A 22,123-nucleotide genomic window follows, 5' to 3' on the forward strand; every position below is an offset into this window, starting at 1 on the left:
AATTTGTAAATTCATTTAATAGTTTATCTTAAACATAATTAAAATAATTCTACTTTTTACCCATTATTGTTATCATTATTATTTGGTTACAAACATAACTTTATAAATGTTGAGGCAATGTAGCTATTGTTCACATCTTCAGAGTGTGTTTTTAAACACAATGAGCCTTACCTGACACAACTTCACAACTGTCCAGCAAAATATGTACGCGGAGAGGGAAAACTTCGCCCTCATGTATCGCTCCGGTAAGCAGGCGAGATGCATCTGCACCTCATCCAGCGCTCCGTCAGCGGGACGCTCGAGTTCACCGCCCCGCGCTCCGCTCCCGTCTGCAGCCTCCGCCTCGTCCATGTTTAGTGATTTCAGCAAGTTTAAAAAGTCTTAAATCCTTCTGACTCTACCTGCCCGCTTCATGCTGGCTGTTATTAATTCCTCACAGTCCACAGAGACTGTCATGACATTAGTGAGTCCTCCAGCGCGAGTGCTAGTGCAGTGTTTATTTGACCGCTGTCAGTAGTTTACACATATTTCCAGCTCCGCGGAGCGCGAGATTCACTCGGTGTATAAAGAGCAGAGCTAAAGTGTCTGTGGCGTGGTTTAACGAATTCCAGCGTCCCACGTTGTTTGTCGGTGACAGTCAGTCGGAGTGAGCGGAGGGAGTGGCCTGCGCCTCCTTCGTGTACAGTGTGCGGTAAACGAGCGACGCGATGCGAATAACCTGCACGCGCACATTACGGTAATATATTTCAGGAGCGCTCGCAGTGTTGTGTGGATGGAATCCTAACGTCATCGACTGAAGGACCAATCAAATGCTTTGTTTATAAGATCAACGCGACTCGACAAACTTAGTAAAATTAATTAAAGTCGGTATACCCACGCACTGCACACCATCTATACAAGTTACAACTATTACTTAAAAGCCAGGGGTGCCTAAACTTTTTCGAGTCAGAAACTAATAGCTTGAGCCGTGGACCGAAGTTAAATAAACCAAACTATATTGCATTAAAGTTCCCATAGGTAATTTATTTAATAATATTTAAAAATAAACAAAAATATAACTTTAAATCATAATAACTAATGCAGTATAACCTTTAAAATGATAACTTCTTGCTATAAAACGTGGTGGAGTTCAATGCTGAATACACTGGTCAAGCAGAATCTGCCTTTGTCATGATTTTGCATAATTTCCATCAGATGACAGTATGTACATTTAAAGTTTATATTTAATAATAAAACAAACAAAAGTTAATACATTATATTTGAAATGACAATCTCTTAAACCATTCCCATTATTCTCCCTCTCTTCTCAGATTGGAGGGCGGCCCAAATCAAAGTTTACCATGAGCCAGCTGGTCCTAGTTTGGGTATCTCTGCTCTAGCTATCCTTTGGAATAAGTAATTTGTCGATTCTTTAGTCTCCAACTTTTTTTCTCATCCAATTGGGCCACAGTAAATATAAAATGATAAAGTGTTAGCTTAAGCTTTTGATTATATTACATATTGCACCACATTGCGTTTTATTGACATTAGTGTAAATCAATGGCTCTGACAAAAGGGGAAACAGCAATTTTAAAACTTACATTCAGTCAGACTTGCTGAGATGATCTATCCTTATGATTACCCAGAAAATTACATTTGCTGTTAATTTTCTTGACCTTATGACCAGGATGTAGGCTCCTGGCAATAAATGAAGTGAAAAATTTAGTCTGTATACATGAAGTTGAATATTAATTATCCTAAAAGCTCAGGGCTGTCTGTGGGGATGGGATTTAAAGCCTAAAATGAATAATATTCATTTTACTAAACCAGGGATTCCCAAACTTTTCAACACGAGACCCTCAAAATAACAATGCCAGTGATTTGTGACCCCCACATTTTTTTGGAGATGGATATAAATATACAAACATTGCGCACACAACAATAGGCCTATAACACAAGCATACTGACGATACAAAAAAGTGCAACAGTCTTACAACTATATCATTTTTATAGTCATTTATTAATTTAATATTAACCTCACCTAATGAGACTGGTGGGTACAATGTTGGGCACATGACTATTCTTGGTTTAATTTTGGAGACTGCCACTCAGAGATCATCCTCATTGTATAATTGTGGCCTGTAATTATTTTTAGTGTACTTGATTGCCATAAAGGTGTCAGAAAATTTTATCTGATGCTATAAAATCAATCTGCTGCAGCTATTGCAGTGTTGTTAATCAAACATAAACACACCAATACTATGAAAAAAAATTATTGAAAGGCTGTTGGCTTTTCATTTGCATGATGTTGCTTTTTTATGTAACTATCATCTACTATTTTTTATCTTCTGTGGGTTATGAATAAAATATGGCAATTTTAATAGTTTAATAACATTTAGTTGACTTTTGGAAATCACCAAGATGATTCACCCCTTGTCACTGTCATGTGACCCCCTAGAGCAGGGGTGTCTAAACTCAGTACTAGAGGGCTGGTGTCCTGGAGAGTTTAGCTCCATCCCTAATCAAACACACCTGAACCAGCTAATCAAGCTTTTGCTAGATATACATTACTAAAAACTTTCTGGCAGGTGTGTTGAAGCAAGTTGGAGCTAAACTCTCCAGGACACTGGCCCTCCAGGACCGAGTTTGAACACCTCTACCCTAGAGGATCCCGACCCCCACTTTGGAAACCACTGTGCAAAACAGACTGATCATATTGTTTTATAAGACCTCAATGTATTGCCAAGAGCCATGGATCATAGTTTTTACAATGCTTATTATTTATTAGAAAAAAAGACCTCTCAAAGTTTCGATATCCACTGCTGTGCATCTTATGAATCACATAGCAGCATGATTTCAGTTATAATATTTCTGTAATATATGAACTGAAGTAAAAGTCACCCATATCTTGGCCCGAAGGTGAGGAAATTAAGGGTTAGTCTTCAAAACTGAGAATTCTGTTATTAATTATACTCACCCTCATGTAGTTAAAATTCTTTTTTCAAATTCTTAACGCAAAATATGTTTTTTTAGATAAAATTTTATAGAGAGCTCTCTCATTCTCCATGAAGCAATGGTCCAGAGGCATTCAAACTAAAAAAGAGGACCAAAAAACCCATCCTTGTGACTTCAGTGGCTCAACTATAACTATATGAAGCTCCAAGAACACATTTGTGGGCAAAAAAAAACTGCAAACAATTTAATTTGTGTTCTGATCATGATCAAATGTTTGAGGAGATTGCATTGACACGTGGGTGAGTGATTAATAACAAAATTTTCATTTTTGGGTGAACTAACCATTTAACAGCCAATTTTCATTTTGAGTGAACTGTGCCTTTAAATCACGGCCGGCGCCAGGCCTGATACAGGAATCTGTTCGGTCACTCTGCTGTTTGCTTTGCTATTGTTCTGTCTATTAGGCAATGTCTGAGCCACATACAGTGCTGACACCTCAGCTCATCTGCTTGATTCTGAAACAGCCCACAGTTTAGTGCAGGTGAAATGATCCAATATATACACAATACAAAACACAAATACAAAAAGATAGGATTCATAAATAGGTCTTTTATAATACTCATTTATTAATACTCACTGATTTGTATTAAAACTAATAGAAAGGCAAGCACATCAATGTAAATATTGCACAGAACCATAATATCGTCAGCTGCCCTGTCATGAAAATAATATAATGGCACTAGGAGGTGAGAAAATAATTGTATCGTATCAATATAACATTCCAACACTTTACATAATCGTATATAGCTAAAGATTCATGCAACACATTCATTTAGGAATATTGAGAGTGTTTGAAGTTTTACATGCTATTATCTGCCATCTCATTTTTGCACTCTAAAAAATGCTAGCTTGTTTTAACCCAAATTTGGCTCAGACATGAACAAACCCAACCAAAATTTAATCTAGTTGGATTTGTCCGTGTTTGAGTTGAATTTGGGTTAAAACAACAAAGCATTTTTATTGTATTTTGACACAGCTTATCCTGAGATGCAATACAGTATGTTCAAATTTGTACAACAAATACTTAAACAGCAACACTTACATTTCAAGGTCAAATATTTCCCAATTTGAAGTAAATCAAGTAATAAGCTATCTGAAAAGCTTCCATTCATTTTTGATTGCCAATTTACAGTGCATTTATTGAGGATTATCACTGCCTTCATTACTGACACCAGCCCTGTACCAGATGTTGATGCAGATTCTAATGGAAAACAGGCCGAGGCCCTGAAATATAATACTTTGCTAATAGCTGCTAAGGATTTAGCAGGGTTTCTTTGAAATGACCCTTTGGCTTACTTTTCTTTAGAGCAAGGACAACATGTGCATGTAGTTCACCTTTGAATGTACCACTTCTTTGGTTTCCAATTTCCTTTTAAAATCTATACATTAAATTTTGGTTTACAGCACTGTAAATTAAAGTGTCCCCTTAATTTAGTTTTGTCAGTTAGTTTAGTTACTTCTCAGCTAGATTCATATTATTTATTTGACTATTTATTACCTAAACTGCTCCCTTTCACGAGTCTGCTCTGACTGGTCAGCTGATTGCTGGTCAACTGATTTCTATGCTAAGCAAATGTGGAAAGTAACAATGGTCTCAATTCAAACACGAGTCATTAGAATCATTAGCAAGGTTTCTATTCTAACATGATTTAAATCTTTTCAAAGTTTGTAAAAAAACAAACAAAATTTAGGTGAATTTCCATCAAGTTGTTAGAGCGATTGGCTGTAGTATTGGTTACCTAATAAACAACAGAAAACAAGACAAGCATAATGGAGAAAGCTCACTGATTACATGGGTTTAATGTCCGCTATGTCAGTTTATTTGGCAAAATGCATTTCCATGCCTCATAATTTGCATTAAAATGTTTTTATTTGAGTCAAAGTTTACATTAAGTGTGTAAACGTTTTTAACTAATTAATGCAATGTAATGTAATGTGTGTATTTTATATAGTGCCTTTATCGTGTATGCTCATACACCCAAAGCTTTTTATAATCATTTGAGGCTGTCTCTCACCAGCTTTAGGGGAAGTCAAGACAGTGATGGAGATGATTGGAAGGCCATGATAGGTAAGAGTTGATGGAGAGAATTTGGCCAGGGGTTAGACCCCTACACTTTACGAAAAGTGCCATGGGATTTTGAATGAGCACATAGAGTCAGGACTTCAGTTTAACATCTCATCCAAAAGATGGGATTAATTAAGAGATTTTTGTTCAGATTTTGACATTTTAATCATTCGTTTCTCAACTCATACTTCAAAATGAGCATTAACACAGGACGATGGAAACCCATCTATTGTAGGACAGTGACAATAGCCTTGCATTAAGGATCCGTTTAATTAAGTTTAAATTTTCATTCATTTAATTTATTTTGGCTTAGTCCCTGTATTAATCTGGGGTCGCCACAGTGGAATGAATCGCCAACTTATCCAGCATATGTTCTACGCAGCGGATGCCCTTCCAGCTGCAATCCATCACTGGGAAACATCCATTCACTCTCATTCACACACATACACTTATTCAATTCACCAGTGCCACATGTCTTTGGATTTGTGGGGGAAACTGGAGCACCCAGAGGAAACCCATGCGAATACAGGGAGAACATGCAAACTCCACACAGAAATGTCAACTGACCCAGCCTAGGCTCAAACCAGCGACTTTCTTGCTGTGAGGTGACAGCACTACCTACTGTGGCACCACATCCCCTAATTAAAAATAATTTATCAAATATTTCTTACAATTAGAAGTATTGTAAGAACTGCGTTAATTGCCTTGTTTACTCTGCCGGCAGCTAGCTCTCACATGGTCGCCTACTGAAGCCAAGCAGGGCTTCATCACTCTGTCTCCTCTCCACCAATCAGCTGGTGTGTGGTGTGAAGTCTGGGCAATATGGCTGCAGTCTTGTCATCCAGGTGGATGCTGTACACTGGTGGTGGATGAGGAAATTCCCCCCATAATAATAATAAGTTTTTGTGATCTTTTTATAACACCAGCACTGATACCTATGCCTCGTGTCGACCTAGCATCTGTTTAATTAGTGTTAGAGCAAAACTCAACAGGAGACTAGATCTCACTGACCACATTTCAGGACTCCAGATATAAATACTAGCATCTGACTGAGCACCTTAACAGTCTTGTCCCAGGTTACACACACAGATGTCCAATGCGAAATTATTTTTATCAAAAAGTTTAATCACTAACAAACTAAGGAGATATTATATATATATATTATGAGGGAGGGATTTTTCAAAGATTTATTTTAGCCTTTTGTTAAGTAAATAGGACAGTATTATAGACAGGAAGTGAAATGGGAGAGAGGTCAGGGAGTAGGGAGAGTAGGGACAGGAAATGTCCTCAAGCTGGGATTCAAACTCAGAACGCCCTGAAGTGCTACGAAACTATATGTCAGCGTGCTAACCACTAGGCTATTGCAGTGGCATAATTGTGAAACACCAGCTCGTTCAAACTACTTATACTTTCAATATTATCATAGTTGCTTCAGTGACTACGATAACAGAAGTTTTGGTAAAAGTCCATAATTTATTAATCTAATGGCTTAATTTGCAGATTATAATGTTTTTTTTTTTTTTTGGAGCCCATAACTTTATAATTTGGTGCACTTTGATCTTTAAAACTTTATCAGTGTTCATTACACACTCCATAGAAATTCAGTAATGATTAATGGGGCACCATAATAGCATAAATACATTTTAAATAAACAGTTCAATTTAATTTGAACAAATATAACCATAACATAGATGTGTAGACGTCTATATTCAAGTAGATCACTGTCTGCTTAAAGCTAGATACATACTGTATATATAGTTTTATAGTCACACACACCACAGCGGCAGTGTTCATGGGAATTCTGTTCAAGAACAACCTCAGCAGCCGAGGTGAAGTATTTACCACGTGAGAAAGGGGCAGAACTGGCAGAATTGCATTCCAAAATGGACAAAGACGAGTAAAAGTGCCACCTGCCTGCTTTGTGAAGAGGCCTACTATATGTATGAATGGCCTCTTTTCTTGGTTGCACTCATCAATTCTGGTCACATCAGCCAGATCAGAGGCGTTCTTTCAAAAGGCTACTTTACCTCATTTATTCACTGATACACAATTATCTGTCTCTGTTTTGAACTCTAATTGGACAAATGGAAATGCAAAGTTGATTCCATTGCTGTGTCTCCAGCTGTCTTGATCCTTTAAAGAAATTGCCTGTTTCGCTTCCAAACTCCAGAATAGTGCTTTTCAAATAGCTTGTCAGACTGTTTTGATATGTAAAATCAGCCTAAAGAATTAATTCCCACAATGTAAGTCAAATTCCAGGTTTCTGTAATAAGACAGCAGCTTTAAATGTGTCCCTCCAATCTCACAGCAATTCCTAACTTTTCTGATAAAGTGGCTGAATAATAACTTGTATAATCTCATTTGTACATTTTAGCATGATTTGCTCATTCCCCAATGAGAAATAGGGCTTTAGTAGCACACCTTATTTGAAAAATCATATACGTTTACATATGAATTAGACACTTTTCTAACAATACCTAAAATAGTTATGTTTTCTTGCTAGTCTCTATGACAGTAATAAAGTGATACTGTAGTTATTGCACCAGTATGTACAGTCATTGATCCTTGGTTTAAAAAAAAAAAAAACAGCAGTGACTGCAGAAACACTTCTGGAGAGTGAAAAACACTGATACGACAGTTTAAGACAAATGTCACTTTTCAGATCAACAGACCTGTTGTTGTTCCCAGGCTGACAGTGTCGCTGAGTTGACTGTAAAAAGAGCAAACATGTCAGATTTCTTGAGGATGAACGATAAAGAGTTTGACAGCTGGTAGAGAGGTCAGCTGCCCGGAGGACTGAGGTACTGGACTGAAGAAACCACTTTAAGACAGTCGGGATGCAGAAAGAAAAGAAATCTGTACAGGAGAAATAAAAAAAAAAAACTTATCAGCATTTTATGGAGTAAAAAACTGTAAGGTTGAATCACACTAAGAAATATACAGTAGCATTTCCCAATGCCCCAAAAAGAAAATATACAGTTTAAGTCAGAATTATTAGCCCCCCTTTGAATTATTTTTCTTTTTTAATAAGATATATTTCCCAAATGATGTTTAACAGAGCAAGGAAATTTTCATGATTACGATTAGAAATGTGTTGAAAAAAATATATTCTCTGTTAAACAGAAATAATTAACAGGGGGGCTAATAATTCTGACTTCAACTGTGTGTGTGTGTGTGTGTGTGTGTGTGTGTGTGTGTGTGTGTGTGTGTGTGTGTGTATATATATATATATATATATATATATATATATATATATATATATATATATATATACTGTATATACATACATACATGCATGCATGCATGCATACATACACACACACACATACATACATACATACATACATACATACATACATTAAGATTAGGGCTGCACATTATATCGTTTCAGCATTGTGGTATCACAATGTGATCATTCACAATAGCACATCGCGAGCATACACTATGTTGAGTTTGGATTATAATTTATCATTTTTGCAGACAAAAAAAGAGTTTTTGTTCGAAGCCTGTGACAGTATGAAGGTTTTAAAAACATTCAGGCCTATAAGAAACTGCACCGTTTGTAACGTTTACATTTGATTATTCATTTGCTATACACCTGAATGTTGTTTGACTCATTGTAAAACAACACTGTTTATTTTATTGGTATCATTTTCGTTATTCAATTCATCTATGCTTGTAGATTGTCTCTTATATTTTATGCATGTGAACTCTTCTATAATCATACCAATCAGTCTAAAATGATAAAGTCTTTCCAAATAGTTATTTAACTCATCTAGTGAAATTGTATTCATATCGCAACATTTATCGCAGAATTAAAAAATATCCCAATGTTAGATTTCTTAGGGCATCTGCTACGTAAAACATGTGCTGGATAAGTTGGCGGTTCATTCCGCTGTGGCGACCCTGGATTAATAAATGGACTAAGCTGAAAAGGTAATGAACGAATTGTGAGCTAAACTAACGTGTTACCAGAACTATTTATATCCTACTATCAATAAAATTTATAAAAGAACATACATAAATTATTCTTTACGTTTTTATCCTGTTTATGTCAAAAATCATTTTTATTCAATGTATAGATGTAAATAAGTTAAGCGTGAGACTGAGAAGCAATCGTAGTAAGATTATGTCAGCAATTTGAGGTAAAATTTTACCTGTGATTTAGGCTAACTGATTTAGATTACCGACCTGAAACTGTGAATATGAGTACAGAATAACTCTGTGTACAATATCCCTCAGTAAGTTAAACAGTCATTTGTGTAAAGCTATCGCCTCTGCCGACTAACACCCTCCCCAAGGTCCTGATATGCCCATTCAGCAAAATGATTCATTCACATTAGATTAAAGGAATTTTAAGTAAAATACATTAATAACATGATGTTGTCATAAAATCATTAGTCTTGTTGGATATACTGGTCAGAATATCAGAAAAAAGTACTTTTTGACTAAATTCAATATCTGCTCTTTTATTTATTTTTTTAAACAATAATGCTCTCAAGCAGCCTCCTGATGGGGCCTAGGGCCCGCCCCATGAAAAATTTATTTACAGACTGCTGTATTTTAAAGTTACAGGGGACAAATGATAGTGGCGTCTTTGAGCAAATCATCAAAGGTCATAAAATCACAAATCTGTTTTTAATTTATTGTAAGAAGCCAACTCTGATGAGGAATAAGTGTCTCAAACATGACTGTAAATTAACCCGTAAATAAACACTTCGCAGAAACTGATGACTAGAAAATATATTGGCATCAGCTCAGACATAATGAGTTTGATCTTATATTGTGCATTGTGAAGTGTTTAAGTTCATTTATTATAACCTTGGGCGTCACGATAGCACAGTGGGTAGCACAATCACCTCACAGCAAGAAGGTTGCTGGTTCGAGCCTCTGCTGGGTCAGTTGGCATTTCTGTGTGGAGTTTGCATGTTTCCACCGTTTCGTGTGGGTTTCCTCTGAGTGCTCTGGTTTCCCCCACAAGTCCAAAGACATGCGATATAGGTGAATTTGGGTAAGCTAAACTGTCCGTAGATTATGTGTGTGAATGAAAGTGTGTGGGTGTTTGCCAGTGATGGGTTGCAGATGGAAGGCCATCCGCTGCATAAAGATTATGCTGGATAAGTTGGCAATTCATTCCGCTGTGGCGACCCCTAAAGAGTAAGGGGAGTAAGCTGAAAAGAAAATGATTATTATAACCTCTTTTGATGATTTCATTTTTCATTTTGTTGATCTAACAATAACTATATCATTACTAAGAAATAAAATGAATCATACCATAAATGTTGGTCATACCACCCACCCCAAGATGTTATGTATTGTGACATTTGTTCTCAAAAGAGATTGCATTTAAATAAAGTGACACAACTGACCACATAGGTCATGTGACAAAGACAACATGGCAGATGTACAGGTAACCCATCCAAACTTCATTCATAGTACACATATTCATTCAACAGAGAGCATACATTTTAGTAAGTTTAAACATAATTATTAACCTAATAGAAATCAATTTAAATAATACATTATAAGTTTTAAAAATATTGCAATAAAGATGACTTTTGATGTCTTATTTAGTTCAAAAGAAGAACCACATTTCGAACCACCTGAGTGTGAGTAAATAATGAAGAAATGTGAATCTCTTTTAGCACAAGAATTAGTACTCCTAAAATGAAAATTATGTTGTTATTATTATGTTATTAATATTAATAAACAAACCCCTTAAATATATCTCTGAGAAGGTATTACCCTATTCAGTGCATTAAAATAATAGACAGCGACACGTTCAATAATAATTATTTTTGGATATAATTAGGTTTAACAAGAAAATAATGATACATATGATTATTTTCCCTTTTGATATTGGGCTGAAATATAATGTTATGCCAGTTTCCGAGAAGTTCACCGATGCATATACTGTGATTTGATATTTATTCACAAACTCTCTGGCACCCTAGTTAACTTTGACCATCTGAACTGACTCTGTTTCATTCATATTAGTGTCAATGCCAATTATCTGAAGCAGCTGCATCAGACAAATAGCTGTTTGTTTTCTGCAAGCATCGAGCGACTCAACAAGAGTTTAAAGCCCCAGCAGTGCAGTCTAATCCCTTGCCATCTCAGTGTCCAGCACAGAAAAAAAGCTGATTTCCATCCTTCAATATTGGCACAGTCCTCCATTGTGTCACATGTCACTGTTCTAAATCGTCCATAGACTCATGCGACCAATCTAACAGCATGAGGCTTCTTCCCCAAGCCAGAAACCAGAACAGAGTCCTGTTCAGCATCACCTCTGTCAATGGGCAGCAGTCAGCCAGCTCTATACATCTGCTCTGTAGTGGCTCTCAGGAGCACACTGACGGATTATAGAGCGGTCAAAGCCAACACGAACCCCTTCCCCTCTGGACGCAAGCCTAGTTGCATCAGATGAGACAAGCATGCGTAGAAAATGTCCTGCTCTGATGAGTTATAATGCATTAGGACATGCAGACAAGCATAGTTTGTATATGCTGAAGAAATGCAGGTGGTTCGACATGCTGCTCAAGCTCCCAGTGGGTTTCCAGTACTCTAGCGCAGCTTGTGAAAATGTCTATACTGCCACACAGTGGTCAAAGGGACTAATAATAACAGTGTTTTGTCTGTAAACCTCTTGTTCTGATCAAGATTAGTTAAAAACAAACACGTGGACCTCTGTCACTATGTAATAAAACATGTTTGGCTGAACTGTGCCCCCCACCGTGATGCAAGTCACTGGCGGCTTAGGCTGAATGCAAGCTTTCATATTTTCCAGATGTTCATGCAAACAGATGTCTGCTGTGTGAAGATCCACTGAGAGCTGTGCAGGAAATACTGTAAAAGCTTGTCAATAGACCATTCACTGATCTTGTCGAACCCCATGATCATGGTAAAGCTATCCAAAACAAGCAAAGTGATATACCTCAGGCCACATTCAAATGCATTTCCTGCTAAAGAAACACAAGCGTTAGATTGTTTGTTTTACTGTAGAGCTTCACAGTCTCTTAATGTTGTCCTGGTTCTTGTCTGCATTTCTTGTTCTGTATTTGTATTCTAAAGCAGCTCTGTCAGGAACAGAAGGTGGAGGTGGAGGAAAATCCACTTTAAACTGATTGGAGTGAAACTCAGCACGAGTTTGAGTTAAGCAAAGCAAAGAAACTATTGACATATAATCTAGTCAAATATTATTCACACAAAAAAGGAATATTTTTATTCTATACAAGGAAATTGCTGTTACTGGGGTGGTACCTTTTCAAAAATGACATCTGTTTACCTTGTTTACCCTCTTAAGGCTACATATTAGTACCTAAACTCTATATTAGCACTTCATCTGTACATTTTTTTTTTGCCTTTTAACGTAGTACAGCACCAGTGATGACTTAACATCAAATTTAAACAGACATATAGTTTAATTTATGTATGTTATTTTGTATCGTTTAATGACAGTATAATATACACAGTTTTGGTAACACTTTAGTTCAGCTCACATATCATGCTATTAACTACTGACTTAATACCAGCCATTTTTAATATATTAACTGTTTATTAGTAGTTAATTAGCATGATCTTATTCTACATCCCGTATCCTACCCAAAACCAAAACTCAACTTTTAACTTACTAACTATTAATAAACAGGTAATTAGTAGGTTGTTAAGCTAGTAGAGTTAGTTAATGGTTTGGTAATACTATGAATTGTGACTTTAAATAAAGTTTACAGCAGTTCCTACAGTATCCTACTAGTGTTTTGAAATTGGATATAGGATGTTTGAAATGGAAATAGATTTGAATATAGAGTTTTAAAATTGCATATAGTTTAAAACGAAATGTGGAATTTGTAGTCTTGAAATTCAAGCTGTTCAAAATTATATATATATATCTCAATTATGTTAAATACATTTCACTTAATTAATAAATATTGTTAGCATACAGTTAAAGTCATAAATATTAGCCACCCTTTTAATTTTTTTCTCTTTTTTAAAAATTTCCCAAATTTTAACAGAGCAAGGAAATTTTTACAATATGTCTGATAATATTGTTTTCTTCTCGAGAAAGTCTTTTTTGTTTTATTTTGGCCAGAATAAAAACAGTTTTTAATTGCCCTAACCTGCCTAGTTAACCTAATTAACCTAGTAAAGCCTTTAAATGTCATTTTAAGCTGTATAGAAGTGTCTTGGAAAAAATCAAGTCAAATATTACTTACTGTCATCATGGCAAAGTTAAAATAAATCAGTTATTAGAAATAAGTTATTAAAACTATTATGTTTAGAAATGTGTTGAAAAATCGTCTCTCCGTTAAAGAAAAATTAGGGAAAAAATAAAAAGGGGGGCTAATAATTCTGACTTCAATTGTACATGTAGCACAACTGTGACCGAGTTCAAGTCCAGAGTCCAGACCCAATCCAACCCCCTCTCTCGCTCTCTAAAACTTCAGTTCCTGTTAATATATACTGCCCAATCATAATAACTGGTAAAAATGTTAACTATCAATGTATTAAATCTGACTCAAAAAAGAGCTTTGTCATAACTGCAGTACAAACATGTAACAATCCCCACCAAATGCTTAGAATAACATATTTTTTCACCCTCCAGTTCAAATTATGTCAACAGGGTCACAGCCTTTAAATAGTTCATTAGCTATTATCCTCTTTCAGTTCCACTTCTTTTGTCTTAAATTATTAAATGTGGTATAAGTATATATATATAAAAGCAAAATAAAACCCTTCAGTACATTAAACCCTAAACCAGAGCCAGCCTTATGACTTCACCGTCATTTCACTCTCATGCTGGTGCACGGCCAAAATACTGAGAGCTTTCCCATCAAAGTGCTGTTGCCATGGTTACAAGATAACAGCTCCAATATATAACAAGACACCGATATGTAGGGAGGATATCTGACCTTGAAGCTCTGTCAAAAGCAACTCTGCTACCCTCAGTGCTCATTAATTTACAAACACTCGCCTAGAGAACTATAAATCTGAAGGCGCTATATGTATGACCTATACAGAGAGAAAAGTCTAAGGCACGTTTTCACATCTCTTTATCAGTGAATATCAGTACATTGTGTATCTATTTTTGGGTAAACGGTTTGCATAAGAGTGCTAATAATAGAGCAGACAACTAAAACCTGCAGTTACACTGAAGTGCTAATTACATATTCAGTCCATCAATGCTCAATGACGCACACACCAAAACAACCCATAGAAGAGAGTCTTTGAGCACCTCTGCTGACCCAGCTAAAGCAGTACAATTCAAAGAAGCCTTGAAATGCACAACACTTTCCCTGACACAAGCACAAAAACTGCGACCACTGGCTCCCTTATGATGTAATTAAGCGAAGAGGTTTTAAAGGTCTTGAGCTGCAATAATGTGCTGTAGTGAGTGGCTGTGCAAATAAACCTGAATAAACTACAACGGCCGTTTCATAGAGCATGAACAAGTGGGATATATTGGGTATTTTATGCATATAAAAAGCGTACGTGGTACAGCATAACAATTGGTTCACCTCTTTCTATAGTTTGTAAGTGAACTTAAGGAGAAAATGCTTGCTGAGAGGAGTATACCTGCGAGGCATTTGAGAATTTGACAGCCGGATGAAGGACAAAGTGACATGTTTTCTCTGAGGCCTCATTAGCAAAGGTGCTTCTCTAAAATCCCCCCAGTCATTAATAATGACATTTCTCCTGACTCTGCTTTTCTTGCAATAATATTACAATCAATTGACAAGGTAACATGTAAGCAGTGTTGAGTGGAATTAGTTATAAAGTGACTAGTTACTTCAAATAAATTACTTTTTTACAAAAAAGTAAAGGGACTACTTTTCATTCATTTATTTTCCTTCAGCTTTGTCCCTTATATATCAGAGGACGCCACAGTGGAATTGAACCCCCAACCATTCCAACATATGTTATACACAGCAATGCCCTTCCAGCTGAAACCCAGTAGTGGGAAAGGGACTAATTTTCAGGTAATTTTATAGTTGCATATAATTAGGGATGGGTATCGTTAAGGTTTCAACAGTATTACTACTTTTATCAATACCACTTATCGGTTTTAAATGTTCTCTTATCGGTACTTTTTGTAGTTATAAAATGTAACGTTTTAATGAAATATATATACATATATATATATACATATATATATATATATATATATATATATATATATATATATATATATATATATATATATATATATATATATATATATCTTTTTTTTTATTATTATCATTATAGTTTTTTTTGTCCTGTAAAAGAATGTGCAATGGTTTGAAAGAAAATGACTCAGTTTTTAACCATTCTTCTAGAGTGAAATCAACAATTTTTTTTGTCACATTTGGTTTATTGAGCTCTCTGCAGTTGAACATACCCTTTTTGAGTTGCAAAATGCAGTTAAATGAGATAATGTTTATGATATTTCATTAACACATTCACATAAATTAGTTAACAGTGTTTGGGGAATTAACTGTTTTTAAATGTGCTTTGTAGCATCTTGCAATGTAAAATATAAGCTGTTTTTTATCATTTATTAATAAGTATAGTTTATTATTATGCCATTAGGCTTTATTCGTAAATGCAGTAATCTAAAAGCAATTTTAATGTTTAAGATTTATTTAGGCTACTGCAGAAAAAAATGCTGTTTCCATTGTAACCGAACATGTATGTTTATTTAACTACTAATATTAAACTAATTTAGGTGATTGACTGCTGGCAAAACTGTGGATGATGTAACGTTACTGTTAGAAGCTACAGTAGGCAGTCAAAAACTTTTCATTACATTTCATTGCAGTTATTTCACTTTAGAAAGATACTTTCGAGATACTTTTTGGTTTCCTTTTTTTTTTAAATAATTTAAAGAGCCATTTAAAGAATGAAAATGCACCACTAGACTTAATTTTGGTTTTATTGTATAAAAAAAGTGTGTCAAATTAGAATCTTAAAAAGTTTATGACAAACTTAAAAAATAAAGATTATTTAGTATTCAAAAATGTATAATATTTTTAAATAAATTTGTCTTACACTTCATATTTTCAGATTTTTCATAGTATATGTATTGATTCCGGTCCTTTTACCATAAACCGACATGTCAACCATTTGGTAGAGGTTGATATTATAGAAATTATGTGATGTGTTAAAAAATGCATTGTGTGTGTTAACTAGCGATATTAGGAGTTAAGAAATGCAATCCAAAACATTTCATGCTGGGGCAGTTAAAGGGTTAAGACAAATTAATTGAGAAATGATCATTTAACTTGTATATTAAGAGAAGCAGAGAAATTGTAAATGTATGTTTTTATGGAGCCATTCCATATTTCTGGGTTTCTCAGTAGCGGAAGGCATTATAGTTGGATAAACTTAAATATTTTTTACAATCTTATTTACTGAAATACTAAAAGATAAAACTCATCAATGGTGTTATCAAGACTTTCAGTAAAAGGAAAAAATAGTGCGAGACTGATGACTCCAGCCAGAGGAGAGAATAACATCAAATTTACTTTCAGCCTCATAGACGCTGCATTAAAAACATTTCAAATTAATTTTTTGTAAATTGGCTAATATAATGCATTCATAAATGCATATAAATGTTTTTACTTTTTCATAAAAATCTAAATATTGAAAACTTTTTTTTAAAGATTATGATGATCGTTAAATGTGTCATAACAGTCTTGTGAAAAGGGTCCATTATTTAAATATCTTGATATTGTAAAACAAGTTTTATTTGTCTGACAACATCACATGCTGAAGAAACAATGAAATGTTATAAAAATGTACAGTATGCCAATATATGATACAAAATACAGTGTCATTAATATGAAACTGTTTAAATTTGATGCATATATGTGTGTCTGTGTGTGTTACTTTAGGCTAAAAGTTCTATATATGCAAATTATTTATGCAAAATGTCCTAAATAGTGTGAATCTTCTGCTTTGGATTTTATAAAAATAAAAGAATTGGCTAGTTGACACTGATTGCCTAACAATTTATCTGCATTTAAAGTTCCAATAAACCAGAAGCTGCGATCGTTATTCTCTTCCTGTTGTGATATAGTTTCTAAAGAAATGCAATTTTAAGTGAGAAAACAATGGGCGTTGCTTGTTTTTTCTACCGGAGGCTGAATGGATGTAGTAAAGCAGGCATTTCATTCAGAAAGATCAGGAAAGGGGTTTTAGAAGAGTTATTACAACCTAACAGACACCTCCTGCTCATTTCTGTTTGTTGTCAAAACTAACAGTCGGACCAGCATGGTTAAGTATGTTAGCTACATTACCCATTACCTCAAAATCATGTAATCTGAGAATAAAACTGAAGCGTGTTTTCTTGTTTCAATAAAAGATTAAAAAGGCAAACTTTTTTTTTTCTTAATGACATGCACAGATTAATTGTTCCTCTCAAAACTAGCAATGTGAGCTAACAACATCTTTTTGGTTAGTTTTAATTTCTTGGATACTTTAACTCTGCCATGACTGACTGACTGATCGGCAAATAGACAGACAGATTCAAAACCCTAATTGTTTTCAATGACAGTACAGAAAAGGCATAAAATATACATCATTTCTTGATTAGTCAAATCCTTCACCTGTTTATTATACGTTTCCCTTCTTCATTCTGGATCTGCGTTCCACTTTCCTGTCCCCTGGAAAGCCACTGCATGATCCCTCATGATTCACAGCAGACTTCTTGCGATGTCGTGACTTATTTGTCTTCTTGGCTGAGTTTCCCCCTTCTATCTTCATCAAGCCCTCTCTGCAAGAAAATTCAGAAGACGCCACAAGAGGAAGAGATGTAGGCCTGGTTGCTTGAGATACATCCGTGTCAACAGATTCAACAGTACATGGAGTGTATGTTTCCAATACCAAATCATTAGAAGGACTGGTAGAGACAAAGCCAAGTCCTCCAGCATCCAAAAGAGAACGTTTCACATCTTCAGAAAAGCTAGATCTACTCAAGCGGTGTCTAGCATGCAAGCCTTTCTCTGTAGCTGCCACTGGCCTTCTCTTGTGCGTTGACTTTAGGTATTTCTGAGAGTGGTCTTTGTTCCTTTTTACCACCTGCTCAGGCACAACAGCATCTCTTATCTCTCTTGGGTGAGCTTGAGTCATGTTGATCTTCATAGAAGAAAACTGACTGGCACACTGCTCAACAAGGGAAGCTATACTGATGTCACTTCCTATTCCACATGTGCTGGCGGGAGATAGTAAGTCTTGGGTAATTGGCTGTGGAGTTAGAGTGGACTTGGGAAAACTGGAACGGGCCCAAAGGTCTGAAGTCTTGATGTGCTCAATGAGGGACATACAAGAACGGCACAGGTGCAAGTCTTTCGCTCCGTTTTTCAGGGAACTCTTGCAAGATTCACAAAGAGATTCCTTGTTTATGGCCAACACAAACAAAGACCTTGTCCCAGAGCCAGGGGAGCTTACCACCGGGGACTGCAAATCTCCACCTGGAGTCATAGGAGAGCCGATATTGAATATCCTGAAACACACGCCACTTGTTGGGGTATTGGGCTGACTATGAGGAGAGTCCAGGGATGACATCACTGTGTTTGTATCACATTTTGAGGGCAGAACACGTACACCTCGCTGACTTGGCTCTTTGAATTTAGCTGCATCTCTAATGCTATTAACAGTTCTTACTCTTCTTGGAGGTCTTCTAACCCTCTCTGACTTACTTTTGCATCTCAGACATAAATCCCCACCTTCTTCACCACTCGTCTGTGAAGATTTCAGTTCTGATGGGTTGCTTTTGTCTGTCTTTTGGTTTAGCCAGTTAACTACACCCATAGCCAGAGATATCTCAGTGTCACAAAGCTTTAGTAAGCAATCCTTCCCCATCCATTTACTTTCCAGGAGTTCCTGCCCAACAAAGTCCCGAGCCAAAGATGGGGCAAGATTCTCCTCTGCTCCAACACGGAAGCTGTACATGGATAATGGAAGATCACTGCACTGGCCAACAATGCTGTCTGTTAGATCAATCTCATCATCACATATTGGGGTTATCTCTGCGTCGCTGGGGTCACAGAATAGCTCATAAAGAGCATCTCCACTGTACGTGTCTCTAGGGATCTTGCTGGAATGCACTGGAGAAAAGGAACTTTTGCTGTGGTCCTCATAACCAGGAGAAACGTAATCACAGTAGCCCTCATCACTGGTGTTCCCTTGGTTGTCACTTTTGGGTGTCATCACTTTAGCATTAAGTTCCTTGATCTCTGGCTCTACAGGATGGGGTGTACTGACTGTTATATCTGCAGAATTGGTTGTGGAAGGAGATATAGTGATCGGTGCTGTGTGTTTTGTTGCTGGTCCCATTGCTTTTAAACTTTGCTCTGAAAGCAAAGTTCTGTTCAAAGTTTCCCACAACCCAAACATGTCCAGTACCTCAGCGTTGGCTGGAGAGGCCAGACACTCAGTACCTCCCTGGATGCCCAAAGTAGTAGGACTTTGCTTTGGAGTTCCACAAGCAACTCTGTCATGCTGAGAGTTAAGAACCCCATCAGGCGATACAAGATCATCAGCAAATATCTCACCACAACCAGCCTGAGATCCAAAGCTTTTTAACGAGACGGCATCCTCGCAGACATTAGGACCAGATTCACTGGAAGAATCAGAGGGCGTCTCACTGAGTTCATCATTACACCTGCTTCCTGCAGTGCTACACTCTCTGTGTCTTGCTGCTTTTCTTATCCGCATTAATATTGTAGCATTTTCACCAAAAACACGACTTGGTGTACTTGGTGGTGTAGCTTTCTCGTGTTTGTAACTTTTGTGAACAAACAAATCCTTAATGGCCTTCCTAGGTTTCCTCAGAGATCTCCTCCTTTTTGGAATGGATTTGCCTATGCAGGGCACAAAGGGCACTTGAGGTGTAAGGTTACGATAATCATCGATTTCATGACTGCTGCCAGATGTATCCTGAGTTTCACGAAGCAACCTAAGAGGCGTCTCAAATCCTGGAAAGCTGACACTGGTCAGCAGCTTCTGGTGATGGCGCCAGCTGGTCCCATCTTTGTATTCAGAGTTCTTGGCTTGCTGCAGTCCCAGTCCTCTGACACAATCATGAGTTTTGCTCCTTGTAACAGAGCTACAGAGGTGTCTGTGACCTTCTGAGAGTGTGTCACTCACCCCTGGAAAGAGAATATCTGGCTTAGGCAGTGAGGATGGGCTTTCATCAGTATTGTGTTCATTCACAAATCCATTATTCATGGTGATTTTTGATGTGTGCTCATCAGGCTGTTTACTTCGGCCATGTGCCTCATTTGACCTCTTCCGATTGTCTGAAGAATCTTCGCTCTTTGACAGCTCCATGTTTTCATATACATAACTGTAACTAGATAAGACACAAATACAGAATGAATATATTATTTTTAACAATATTTTCTATATTTTCTATACTTTGGGTTAGTTTTTCTTTTACATTTAATCATTTAGATGTCGAAATCGTTTCAGAATATGCTTTTTGAACCTGAAAATGACAGAAAATATACCACGAAAATTTAAAAACAAGAAACTAACAATTTCATTCGATCATTCATTCTTTTTTTGGCTTAGTCAATTTAATAAATTGGAGCCGTCACAGGGGAATAAACTTATCCAGCACATGTTTTACGCAGCGAATGCCCTTAGAGCTGCAACCTATCTCTGGGAAACATCCACACACACACTCAATCACACTCATACACTACGGACAATTTAGCCTACCCAATTCACCTGTATGTACCAAATGTCTTTGGACTGTGAGGGAAACCGGAGCACCCGGAGGAAACCCATGTGAAAGCAGAGAGAACATGCAAACTCCACACAGAAACGCCAACTGACTCAGCCAAGGCTTAAACCAGCGACTTTCTTGCTGTGAGGCGGCAGCACTACCTACTGTGCCACCCCGAAACTAACAACAAAACATATTGCACTTTAATCAGAACACAAACTGCGTATTTTTCTTTCAGCAAGATATGAGTGAGCATGTTTTTTGATGTCATATTATATGATTTAAGAAAATGAAATAGAAATTCGTAACAAATGAATCTTCAGAAATAATCATCTTTTTAATTCTTAAAGCCATTCCGGAGAAACATTGCAAGTTAATCCATGCACAATCTTTTTACACACAATTCAGGCGAGGAACAGTTTTAAAAAAGCAAGTAAAGTCCATTATGTCAGATTTCATCTGATCATTCAAATAAAACTCATTTTAAATCATTTTTTTACTATTATAAAGCTGCTTCTGTATGTTGTTTCCCAACTGACGTGATAGGGGCAAGTGCAATAGCCTATATTCATTTAAATCAAAATTATGAGTCTTTTTCAATGTTAAACAAATTCAACCTCACATAGCCTACAGTAGATCTTACTGCAAAAAAAAAATAATAAATAAAAAATAATGACAGCTTGCTTTGTAGTAAGAAAAAAGCATAATGTTACAAACAGCAATTAATCTTACTGAAACAATTATTTACTACAATGAATAACTCAAATTTGATCATAAAAGGTATTCTGAACAGCTTTTAAACTAGGTCACACATGTATATTATGACAATATTCAACCTTACACGTCTTTCTTGATCATCGGTTTCAATATTCAATAACAGGTTATTATAATAGAAAAAAACGATTTCTAAAATTTCATTGATATTTCTAGCAATAATTTCCATTCGTAACATGCTCTGCCTCGCTGGCGTGCAGTTCTCCGTTGTTTCATTCGAGCTACGCCTTTAAACACACATTTTACCCATTAACAAAGTCTACCGCATTCTGATGATTAAACACAGTCGAATGGCACATCATATCAAAGCTCATTTATTACATACCTGCAGCAGATTGTGACAGAAGGCGTTTGGCGGGAGCTGGTGGTTATCGCGCGCGCGTGACAGGAGAGGATGTTCTGGCTGTCAGCGCGCTCGTGTGAAGGCAATTACGACAGCCAATCAGAGAACAGGAGAATCTGACCACAGCATCAGTAACTCACTGATCACAGGAAAGGATGCAGAGAACGACCAAGATTATCACAATCTGTGGACAGAGAAATTTCATTGAATACATGTCTATAGGCGAAAATAATAC

The 22,123-nt window shown here is 36.4% G+C and overlaps 2 protein-coding genes across 5 annotated transcripts in view; both read right to left on the bottom strand.

Annotated features, from left to right (window-relative positions):
- arhgef4 (Rho guanine nucleotide exchange factor (GEF) 4) overlaps positions 1 to 738 on the bottom strand; it is a 160,668-nt gene extending 159,930 nt beyond the window's left edge. For all 4 annotated transcript variants that reach the window (XM_073924387.1, XM_009298443.5, XM_009298440.5 and 1 more), the window contains exon 1: positions 172 to 738. In XM_073924387.1, the coding sequence (XP_073780488.1) occupies positions 172 to 351 (180 nt within the window). In that variant the 5' untranslated portion in view covers positions 352 to 738. The remainder of the gene's footprint in view (positions 1 to 171) is intronic.
- A 2,798-nt stretch (positions 739 to 3,536) lies between these two features.
- amer3 (APC membrane recruitment protein 3) lies at positions 3,537 to 21,960 on the bottom strand. The gene is made up of 4 exons (XM_073924421.1): positions 21,871 to 21,960; positions 17,924 to 20,393; positions 17,647 to 17,813; positions 3,537 to 7,915 (listed from the first exon to the last, which is right to left on the bottom strand). The coding sequence occupies exons 2-3, from the start codon at positions 20,369 to 20,371 to the stop codon at positions 17,763 to 17,765; spliced, it is 2,499 nt and encodes an 832-aa protein (XP_073780522.1). The 5' UTR covers positions 20,372 to 20,393; positions 21,871 to 21,960; the 3' UTR covers positions 3,537 to 7,915; positions 17,647 to 17,762.
- Positions 21,961 to 22,123: the final 163 nt, after the last annotated feature.

The sequence above is a fragment of the Danio rerio genome, chromosome 2 (genome assembly GCF_049306965.1).
Source record: "Danio rerio strain Tuebingen ecotype United States chromosome 2, GRCz12tu, whole genome shotgun sequence".
In the NCBI taxonomy this organism is placed as follows: Eukaryota; Metazoa; Chordata; class Actinopteri; order Cypriniformes; family Danionidae; genus Danio; species Danio rerio.